This window comes from Terrapene carolina, unplaced genomic scaffold (assembly GCF_002925995.2).
Source record: "Terrapene carolina triunguis isolate 2854851 unplaced genomic scaffold, T_m_triunguis-2.0 Scaffold96, whole genome shotgun sequence".
Classification (NCBI taxonomy): Eukaryota; Metazoa; Chordata; order Testudines; family Emydidae; genus Terrapene; species Terrapene triunguis.
Window position 1 is genome coordinate 72,342,024 of NW_020664447.1, and position 12,018 is coordinate 72,354,041.

General features: G+C 43.3%; 1 protein-coding gene across 2 annotated transcripts in view; it reads right to left on the minus strand.

Annotated features, from left to right (window-relative positions):
* FBLN5 (fibulin 5) overlaps positions 1 to 12,018 on the minus strand; it is a 59,053-nt gene that overhangs the window by 23,683 nt on the left and 23,352 nt on the right. For both annotated transcript variants that reach the window (XM_024206006.2, XM_024206005.3), the window contains exon 5: positions 485 to 607. In XM_024206006.2, coding sequence (XP_024061774.1) covers positions 485 to 607 — 123 coding nt within the window. The remainder of the gene's footprint in view (positions 1 to 484; positions 608 to 12,018) is intronic.

Genomic DNA, 12,018 nt, shown 5'->3' on the forward strand with positions numbered 1-12,018 from the left:
GGGGGGCTCAGGGCTGGGAAAGGGGATTGGGGCACAGACTTACCTCCGGTGGCTCCTGGTCAGCAGCACAGCCAGTGTGCACCGCAGACCACACTGCGCCCCTGAAGTGGCCAGCACATGTCTGGCTCCTGGGCGGAGGCGTGTGACTCTCGCCCGCAGGCACCGCCCCCCCCCCCCAGTTCCCATGGCTGCTTGCTGGCCAATGGGCGTGCGGAGCCAGTGCTCTGCGCAGGGGCAGAGCGCGGAGCCCCGTGGTCCCCTTGCTGGCTGCTTCTGGGGCACAGTGCGGTGTCAGAAAAGGTAGGTACTAGCCGGCCTTAGCTGGGCAGCACCACCGACAGGACTTTTAATGTCCCGGTCGGCGGTGCTGACCAGAGCAAGATAACCCAGCGCCTTACATGCTGCGACTTGCTAGTGGGTCGCGACCCATGGTTTGAAAAACACTGCTCTAGAGAATATATATCAACACTTCAGAAGAACATACCTAAACACTGGCCTTCTAAGAGCCAATAGCCCTCAGTGCAGGAGCAGGTGTATCCTCCTTCAGTGTTTATGCAGATCTGGGTGGGGTTACACTGGTGTGACTCGGAAGCACATTCATCAATATCTGAAATACAGAAATGTACCAACAAAGCTTTATATAATTATTAAAACAAATGCTGAGTTTATTTTAATTGTATGGACACTTGAAATATATCAGAGGATGAATCTGAGAGGAAATCAAAGGAAGTTGAACATACTCAGTGTTTGAGGCATTGCACAGAAATCCATACAAAACTCCAAGTTGTGAGGTGCTGAAGTCAGTGGGGAAGGTACTCCACACTTCTCAGAAAGTGCTCAGATCCCTGCAGAATCAATCCCATAAAAGCGATTGTTTCCTAGAGCTGATCAAAAAAATGGAATTTCCATCGCACCGGACATTTTTGGTGGCTTAATTGCAAAGATTAATATCAACCAAAAAAAAACATTTCATTTCAATTTCCCTGATTTCCTATTGAAAATTTCAGTGAAACCCTATTTTCAAAGAGGAAGAAGAGCTCTGTGTATGCTCGAAATCTTCTCTCTCTCACCAACAGAAGTTGGTCCAATAAAAGGTATTACTTTACTCACTTGTCTTTCTAATAGGAAAATGTTTCACTCAAAAAACATTAACTAGCCTTACTGATTTCAATGCATTTGGCATTTTATTACCACCTTCTTTGGTTTTTTTTTATTTGTTTGCAAATAATTCGATATTCATATAAACTGAGATACTGTAACCTAATTGATTAAAAAATTGCATTATTGGAACCCTCAAGTTGATCCCAACACTTTGGCTGCTGGTGCTCCCCAATCCATTCTCTGCAATGCTTCAACACTTTGGGAATTCTAGCAGATCATAGAAAACGCATGTCTCCACATCCACCAGGGCCTTAACAATGTCCCTCACTGCCACTTGAAGTTCCTAAGCCCTTTTGGACCCATGTGTTTAACCTTCACCAATGCAATTGCAACTCTGAAGTTTGGAAAGTCAAAGAGAGTTCACAAGAAGTTTCAAACACCCTGTGAAATACCCAATGCAGAAGATCTGTGGCTTTGATTTCCTGTGAAGCTCATGGGCAACCCTAAACTGCATCTGCACAAACCATGGCAGATGCAGATACTTGCCGCACAAATGGAAAATTAAAGACTCTCCAGTGTGCAACTGTCGTCACCCAGAACAGACCATGGAACATATAACAACTCAATGCCTGATTCACAAATACGAAGGCGGCATCACAGTGATACCCTCCACTAATCTTGACGCAATTATGTGGCTTAACCATCTGAATGTAAAATTATAGTTGTTGCTCTACATCAGCCATACAAAGAAGATTGATTAAAAATGCCTTTTAGAGTCATAAGTTCAATTTGAATCCCTCCTTGTCTGATATCTTTCCCAGTGTTTCTGGCATTGTGTTTGGCTCTAGAGATCAGAAATGGAATAGTCAGATGATAAATGGTGAGATTCTTTCAGCCAACTTAGATATCTATGTTTTATTGATGATTTTTAAATTATTCTTGATTCCATCATACTGTGCGCTGGCCTTTGCTGAGTTATCATGTCATCATATTGATGCTACTCCCTCAAACCCTCCCTTGCTGTTTTGTTAACCCCAACTTTGTTGTGTCATGACTGAAATCTGCTTGTAAGCTGGGGATCACACTTTCCACAGCTGTCATATGTTATTTGTCTTAGTATACTGAAAACCCTTGGGGGTACGGCTTGTATATTCCTCTACATGTAGACTGCACATTGTGGGTACCAGCCAAATACAGATAACAGATAACAATTATGGTAATGTGTTTTTCATCAAAATGCATTCAGTTTTTTACTTATGCTTTTTATTTTAAAAGCAGGAACGTGGGACCCTACCAGCCATGACTGCTGTTGCCCACAGTAAGTTCTTGGCGGGGCTTGGCCCTGCGCCTCACAAAAGGCTGCATTCAGGCCATGCCCTCATTCTATGCTCACAACTCCCAGTGCCATTAATGGCAGAGGCACCGTTTGGTCCAAAGTGCGGGCAGGAGGAGGATCTCAACGTATTATGTGGTGCAAATAGCGTTTGAAGAATATTGACCTTCCTTCATGGTTTTCTCTTCATTCTTTATGCACAGTAGCTCCCCTACCCCTCTAAACTCAGGTACTTGAAGCAGGTATAAGACTTACCTTCACCTAAAGCAGCGGGCTGCTCTGAAATCAGCTCTGCTCTATGCGTTGGCCTTGTGAGGAGATTGCTAAAGAGTTACATGGAATGTACCTATTTCTAGAAATGAAGGCATCACTGCTGTTGTCTGTCTCCACTACCTACTGGGAAGAGTCCTTAGCTTACTTTCAAACCATAGTCTTCTGCCAGGGTAGAGGAGACAATTCAACCTCTATTTCCATTTGAAAGCAAAATTTGGACAGCGAGGGCTACAAGCAATGCTTTTGCCACCTTAGGAAAACTAGCTATTTTCCACTTCTACTAGTGTGCAGTCACCCACCCAAAACATTTTGCTGCCCCTTATATTTTGCTACCCATGGGGGTCACCTGATTGACTTGCATGGTAAGGCTGGCCTTGCACACAGAAGGCAGGTATGAACTGCATGGGGCAGCAACATAATGGCCCATGAAAACTGTAAACATTATGGGCAGCTTCATAGCCCTGGATTAGGTCTTAATATAAACATTCAACCTTTATGTTCCACCTCTTTGGCTGGCTTCCTCCAGGGCAAGCCCCACCGATGATGCACATTTAAAACTTTGAAAGCCCCAGTCAGTGGAATAAAATAAATATTATTTGGCAAGTTGCCTTCTCAGTTCAAATGCATAGAGTAATTCCAGTATAATATGTAATGCTCATGTCTGCCAGCCTGTATTTACATGGCGTTGGCTTGTTAAGTGATGGATGACAGTTATAGCCTGGGAAAAATAGCTGCCCAGGAATTTAGTAACCTTTGCCTATATCCTTGAAAGAAGATGGGGCAGGGAGATGGCAGGTGCAGAGGGACTGGCAGCACTGCAGCAGCTGCCGCCTGTTCCCAGCCTTCCTGTTAGCACAGAGGCACAGGCAGTGAGAACTCCATATCATCTCTCAGATTGGTGCTCTGATAAAGATGAAATTAAACATTTAATAGGGAAAAAGCAAACCAACCGGAGCAAAAACTACCTATAAAAAATAGTGACCCATAGACAGGTTGCCCATACTGAATACATTGGACTTAAATACCTGCAGGAAAAATACATTCAACCATGCCAAGGACATTCTTTGGCATCCTTTGGTACAGTGGAAAATTAAAAGTAAAAGTCATATAACTGTAGCGCATTCTGTGAAAGTCACTTCCTTTTCTAGTTGGAGAGCATGTTATTTCTATCCCATTCTCAATACAAGGACAAAGGGCTAGGTGCGTGCTCCCTGGGCTTTTTCCTGCTATCTCCACACACCATGATGTATATAGAATCAATAATACTTAACACTTTGCTAGTGATTTTCCTTTCCAGATACTTCATAAAGTATGACCTAATTAATGAGGGGGTGGTGAGTTTTGTGGTTAAACCACTGGACTGGGACTTGCTTTAGTGCAGTCCCCTTGTTATTTTAGTCAACTTATTTAGGCCCCATCCTCAAAGGTAATTGGGCATCTAATGTGCATTTATTTCAATGGACGTTAGATGCCTAAATACCTTTGAGGATCTGGGCCTGAATCTCTCTGGGCTTCACTTCCCATTTGTAAAGTGAGACTAATAATATTTCCTCTCACACACAACTTGTCTCTCTTGTTTGTTTACACTGCAAGCTTTTTAGGGCAGGAATTCTCTCCCCCTCTGTTCAGCACCTATGTACAATGAGGTTTGCTTTTGAATGGCTCCTCTAAGTGATACTGTAATACTAATTATAGTGATAATCCTCATAGAACCCTGTAAGATGGATAAACATTACTATCCCCCTTTTACAAATGGAAAAATTGAGGCTGAGCAGTTGAAGAATCACACAGACAGAACTGGGATCAGGACTCAGAAGTTCCTTGCTCTCAGTCCTTTCGCTTAGACCGCACTCTCTCTCATGTGTCTCAAAAAATGCAGTAGCTGATTTCCTAAGATGGTAAGTGGCACTGCAAGTGATGCATCAGAGTGCAGGATCGAACTGTAAATGAGGATCCACAGCTACTATGCGTCAAGTTCCCCTACAAAAGTTCAACGAAGTTCAAAGGCTCTCTACCAGCATAACTATTGCTTGTTCTGTGCTACACACAGTATTTATATCCCACCCACATGGATTATCTGAGTTCAAGTCTCTGAGCCAAATCAGGCAGTGCAGGGATTTGAAAACAGGTCTCACATTTCACGTTGGTGCCCTATCCACCAGGATTTGGGTAGGGTGGGTGTCTCTGGTTTTTCACAGGAAAGGACTGACCTGGCTTAGATGCCTAACTCCAGGAGAACTCTGACCAGAGACAGGCGCCTAAGGCCCGGATCATGGAAGTTAGGTGTCTAAGTCCCTTTGTGGATCTGGACCTTAAATCCTGCCCCAATCCTCTGCATTTTACTCCTGGATCAGCTTAGGCAGTTCTCTGCTCAATGTGTGCTGGCTTCTGAGAATCCCTTTCTTAGGCACCTAACTCTCCCCATGCATTGTCTAGGGGAGTTTGGGCACATAACTCAGGGCCAGGGATTACACTGGGCAGCAAAGTCTCTAAAGAGTTAGGTGGTGAGACACTGAGCGTTGCAGTGCCTAAGTCCCCTTTATGAATCCAGCCCCGGGCTGCTGTGGGGATTGGTACCTTGGAAATCAACAACATTATAATATAATGAATAAAATGTTGTATTTACTTTCATAATTCAAATGAACATTAACTCACTGGGTTTTTATTAAAAAAAGCAATGCATGCAAACATGTAAAAAAATATGTTGTAAATATAAAAAGGAAAACATAGCAATCAAACAGGAAGCTGGTACCATCCCTCCCTAATGATGCTACTCCTCAACAGAATGCATGATGATTATTTTAATTTCTATGGCCTCAGGTGCACAAAGAACACAGGATTGGGTCCAGGATCACTTGTAACAACAATATAACAAGACACCACAGCATAGAGAGAAAACCCCCGATAAAAGAATCAGGGAGAATAGGATAATGTCAGTTTAGCATTACACAAAATCAATGTAGCCCATATTAAATGGATTAAAAACTAGTTAACTGACAGATCTCAAAATAATTGTAAATGGTGAATCATCAGCCAGTGGGAGTGTTTCTTGTGGAGCCCTGCACAGCTCTGTTCTCTGTGCAGTGTTACTTAACAACTTTATTAATGATCTGGAAGAAAATATTAAATCACTGGTAAAAGGCCAATGACACAAATTGGTGTAGTAGTAATAATGGTAGGGCCAGGTCAGTTATACAGACTGCTTGGTAAGGTGAGCTCATGGAACAACCCGTGTTAATACAGACATATGCAAGGTCATACATCTAAGAACAAAGAACCCACGTCATTCCCACAAGATGGGAGACAGTATCCTAGAATACAATGACACTGAAAAGAGTAATGGTAGACAACCATCTGAACAAGAGCTCCCAGTAAAATGCTATAGGTAAGAGCAGGGCCGGCTCCAGGCACCAGTCCAGTAAGCAGGTGCTTGGGGCAGCCAACGGAGAGGGGCAGCACACCCGGCTCTTTGGCGGCGGGTCCCTCTGTTCCTCTTGGAGCGAAGGACCAGCCGCCAGATTGCCACTGAAAACTGAAGCAGCGGCGGTAGAAGTGCCGCAGATCGCGATCGCGGCTTTTATTTATTTATTTGCTGCTTGGGGCGGCAAAAACCCTGAAGCCGGCCCTGGGTAAGAGGGTGAATGTGATCCTTGCATGCTGCTAGGGAATATCAAGTTAGGATTAGCAGGGTGGGATTAACTCTGTACATATTATTAGTGAGGCCATTACTGGAATACTGTGTCCAATTCTGGTGTCAATACTTCAAAAAAGAAGTTGAAAAATCAAAAAGGGTTGAGAAAAGAGGCACAAGAATCATTTGATGGCTGGAAAGCACGCCTTACAGTGAGAGACTTCAGAGCTCCACCTATTTACTTTATCCAAAAAAAAATTAAGAGGTGACTTGATCGCAGTCTCCAAGTACCTGTACAGGGAAGAGGTTTCTGATAGAAGATGGCTCTTCAATCTGTCAGAAAAAGGCATAGCGAGAAGCTAGACAAATTCAGAATAGAAATAAGGTGCAAATTTCTAACACTGAGGCTCATTAACCATCAGAACAACTTAGCTAAGTGGATTCTCCATTGCTTGAAATTTTAAAGTCAAGACAGACTATCTTTGTAATAGATCTGCTAGAGCTCAGTAACAAACAGGGGCTTGATGTAGAAATTATTGGTGAGGTTCTACAGTTTGTGCGATGCAGGAGGTCAGACTAGATTATCATAATGGTCCCTTCTGATTTAAAATTCATGAATCAATTACCATGAGAGAGGCATATTATCTACCTAGGTACCCAGGAGCCCCATCACCATAATATCTGAGCTCCTCTGGAGTATTCAGAAATAGACATAACAATCACCCTCTCTTTCTTCCTTCTAAGCCTGGAAAACTTTGAAAATCAGAAAATGCTGATAATATTGTTATTCTGGAAGGTGTTAATGGCTTCCCTCAATCCTAGACCTGGTTAAAGCCAATGGATATTCTAAGCACCCTTCTTTCAGGCTAACGGGAAGGAGCAATTAAACCTCTTATTGGAATGAGGTAGCTGGAGACAATAGAAGCTACTGCCATAGGCAATTGGCTGCATGGCAAATCCTGAGCAGGGCTCAGCCATGTAGTCGGAGGGGGATCCCTGGAACTAGTTACAAACACAGGACCTAGGGAATTGTTTTAGCAAGTGTTGTATGGGTGTGAGAACATTAGCGAGCAGGAGAGGCCGTCATGAGAGTGGCACTGAAATGGAACAGTGATATGGAGGGATTTGGAGATCCCCATTTCATATCATACAGCAATGGGATAATATCAATGCCCTTTTACTAGAAGCATGTCCCAAGACACTGAAATAATTAATATTGTGGTTGTCTGTGCAACTTTGGATTCCAACTGCAACCTCTTTCAGCTACCATTGCTGATGCAATAGAAACTGTCGTCCACTAACTAACTTCACAGCAGCTGGGAGTATTCTATCCAAGTACTCATCTGGCTCCCATCACTATAATATTCAGTGCGGACCTAGGAGTCCTGCGGAGAAATACTTATATAAGTGTCATACATTATAACACAAAATTGACATTGTATTTATTCAGCTGAATAAATACAATTTGCTGCTGATGAAAATGCTGTTATTTGTTCTACGGCATTCAGGGAAACAGGACTTCATGCACATTCTTTGTAAATGAAAAGGGCTGTACCCAAGAAACACCTGCCAATGGAAACAGCTTGTTAAGGCCCTGAATATTGTCTAAACTGCTCAGGTGAAAGGGACAACAATATCAACAATTTTTAATGAAAAATTCTGGTTGTGAGAGAGGGCCAATTTTGGAAGAAAAAAATCTTTTCATACAAAAAACGATTAGCTCCTCTGATCAGTTTGTTTTAGAGAGAGTAAGAGTAAGAGTGAGTGTGAGTGTCCCAGTCATCCGAGTGGGGATGCCCTGCATAGCGGTGGATGTATGTTATAGAGAAGACAAGTGCAGACGGACTTTCCCTTCTTCTAGATGTTTTGATTCAGGGGTGTTTTATTTTTAGGGTTTTACTTTTCCTCTCTTTTCCCCCTTGGCTCCCACCATTAAACCAACATGGCCACGGGAGCTTACCCAGGTGCTAGGGAAGCATCTTCCAATGTTCTTGCAACAACTTGAGGGACTGCAGGTTCCCAGCATCATTTCCCACCTCCCTAACTAATAGAGATGGTTTGGTAATTTAAAACACTGGCAGCTCACTTTTAGAACAATAAATAGAATGAATGTCTTCTTGTTGTTTATAGGAATAATCACAAGCCAGGACTAAACAGACGAGCTCTGGGACATGGGTATTGGTTCCAAGATTATTTGGAACAAAGCTCTTTCCCTAAATGTCTCCACCATTCCTTTTTTGGACACTGAGAAAATAATTTCCTTGGTAGTAGATTTTTACACAGTGAAATCACATGTTTTCTCAGAAGGTTTTTTTCTCATGATAATTACAGTTGATAAGAAAGGGGAAAATAACAATGCCACATTCCTAAAGTGCAGACTGAAGCCAACTTCAAACTGCTGCTGTGTGGGGTCAATGCTATTTTCCAAGGACAGCCAGCCCAGCTGAGACTGGAAACTATCCAAGACCAACTCCCTATACACCTGTTTAATTGCAAATTTCAGGGTCTGAGAACTGGCCCTTGACTTTTGAATTCATTTTAACTCTGCATCCCATTTACATTATAGTAACAGTTGATTGCTAGGGCTAAAGCAGTTCTATATATAGATGGTCAGCCTGAGTTTGTACACTGAATATTGGTAATCATTAATATGTAGCACTGCTCCTACTGGCTAATATAAGAACTGCTTGATTGTGTGTCCTAGGCTCAATATCTCTGACAGCTAATGGAGAGTCTCCTTTAGCTAGCACCCTTTCAGCACTGCAGAAATAATGCTGATAATAAGCAATAGCTCAATGGGTAAGAGGCTGTGCTTTCAGAGCGGAGCGCTAGCCCTGCTGCTGGTGTTACTTATATTACAATGGTGCTTGGAGGTCCCAACCAGGGTAGGGCCCATCGTGTACAAATGCACGATGAGAGGCAGTTCTTGCCCACCAAAAAGTTCACACTTGTGCAGTTCTGTGTCGCCACAGATTTGTTATATCAAGGTCAGAAATGATTTGAACCCCATGTTATCCGGGAAGATTTTTGTCTAAATAAGAGTATGTAATAAACTGGCTAGAATGCAGGCATGCCATTAGCCTGGAGTAGATGGAATCAGAATAGCGTCTCTCTGTGTTATAGCTCAAGTGCCAGTGGCCTAGTTTTGGAGCACAAGGATCTTAGTTATTTCCCTGCTCCCCCTGTGAAGTTCTGAGTAGCCACAATGTGACAGAACAGTAGGGAGCAGGATGTCCTGTGGTGGTGGGGAACATTTATTATAATATTCAGTGTACCAATCCCATTAAATTAATTAGCAGAAAATTTGCATCTCCATCTTTTCATCTTCATCGGCAACAAATTGTATTTATTCAGCTGAATAAATACATCAATTTTGTGTCCTAATGTCTGACACTTACATAAGTATATCACCGCAGGACTCCAAGGTCCGTACTGAATACTACAGTGATGGGAGCCAGATGAGTGCTTGGATAGAATACTCCCAGCTGCTGTGAAGTTATTTACTGAACGACAGTTTCTATTGCATCAGCAATGGTAGCTGAAAGAGGTTGCAGCTGGAATCCAAAGTTGCACAGACAACCACATTATTAATTATTTCAGTGTCTTGGGACATACTTCTAGCAAAAGGGCATATTATCCCATTGCTGCATGGGATGAAATGTGGGTCTGGACACAAAGAAAGACCAACCCATATAGAAAAGTCCTATAGAACTCAATAGAAAAATGTTAACTTTTCTATAGCTTTACTATTTAATTCTATAGCATCGTTTTAAAAGAACTATGGAAACCTCTGTTAAATATATAGGATGTTGGAGTAATATGTATAAAACACTTTTACATTTCCATAGAATCCTATTGGCTTAATCACCTATTGAATTCTATAAGACTTTTCCATTAGGGACTAGAACACGAGAAAAGGGTGTGTGTGTGTGTTGCTATTACTCCTCTCAAGCCCCAGGGAGCCTGGAGAAATCACTAGCACAAACAGTCCAGCCAACTGATTTAGCCAATTGGTGGTCAGTTTACATTTCCTCTAATGAGTGAACTTCTTGACCGTACATTTTAACTGAATCATTAAGAGCTCCTTTTCCAAGAGTTCCTTTGGCAGGCTAAAGATGATAGAGGCTGTTGATAGATCACAATAGCCAGTGAAAAGGGGAGTAGACATATTTTAAAGTACAGTTTATCAGAAGAAACCAACCCAAAGGAGATATTAAATAGAAATTAAGGTAGTCAAAAAAACAGATGTGTGCAAATATCAAGTTGCAAGTAATGATAATGGTATCTTTCACCCTGATGCACCCTGCCACTGAAATTCAGTCACCTCTGGGGAGAAATGTGCCAGCTGTTTTAAACATTGAGCAGGAATACTACCTAGCTATTCAGCTGGCTATTAAATGAATGATTCTATTAAAAATGCAAGAGAAATTTCAGGTATGCCAGATGTAATTACCCACATTGGGAATTCAGTCTGGATGTTGAGGCTACTTTCCCAGAAAGTGCTATGGGGTCTTTATTGTCCACAAGAGATCAGGACCTCAGGTATAGATGCAAATAACAGGGGCCACTGTAATGCTGGAAGTTCCCTCTAACACAGTGGTCCTCAACTTGTGGGGTTCTCCCCCTAGGGGAGCACAGACGAACATTTGGGGGGACATGGCAGGGCCCAGGCAAGCCCCCACAGGGGGTGGGGAGGGAGCGCCACCCAGACCCACTGGGCCCCCAGTTCTGCTCTCGCCCCACCCCCCAGCCTTAACCTTTGGACCCAGCTCCAGCCCCGGACATGGTCCCACTCCCGGCCAAGGCCACAGCTCCAACCGTGACCCCAACCCCAGATTTGGAGCCCGGCTCCAGCTCCGTTCCCAGCCCTGGCTCTGGCCGCAGCTCCTGGGGGCGGGGCATGGACAGATTCCATTACAAGTAAGGGGGCAGGGTGCGACAGAAAAAGTTTTAGGACCACTGCTCTAACACCATGCTGAGAATTGGCTGTGTGATACCTAATCACAAACTTACTTCTCCCAATACTTTGGTTTTAGTTTGAGATATCCCATTCAAGGACTGATGAGATCCAAAGTTGTGTAGTTATGAGATGTAAAGGGTTCCCAGCCCGAGGTGCTATGGCTGTAGATAGCTTCATCACGCCCCTGCTCTGTGCAAGCTACATTCATCTACGCTGAAGGTTGCAATGTTTTGTCTTCCTTTGGCAATCTGATACCTCTTGCCCTGAACCCAGCTGATAAAACTTCCGTCAGTCAGTTAGCATTTCACAGGGTTCTGAAAGGGATAAATAGCAGGCAATTCTTTCAGGAAAGAAGGAAAATAATATAGCAGCACCCACTGTGTTTGCAGGGAGGGTGGCGAGACATGATCACTTCTGACTGGGAAGCAGAAGTTCAAATTGTCTGCAGTGCTGGACAGTTCTAGGTGGCCTAGTGATCAGATTCTTCTGGATCAAAGTCTGAGCTTCAGCTTCCACCAGTAATGCTACAGGCCTGCAGGCACTGGGAGTTTTACAAGAGCTGTGTACGCATTCTCAGAAAGAGTGAGCCTTGCATATCCCTCTGCCAGCTGCTTTAGGAGCAGACTTGATGGGCTCCTAAAAGAGGGTGTTGTCCACTCCTGCTTGGTTGGAAGATTGTGATGCTTGGGCTTGTGGAAGTTAAGGATTTATCAGGGGAGA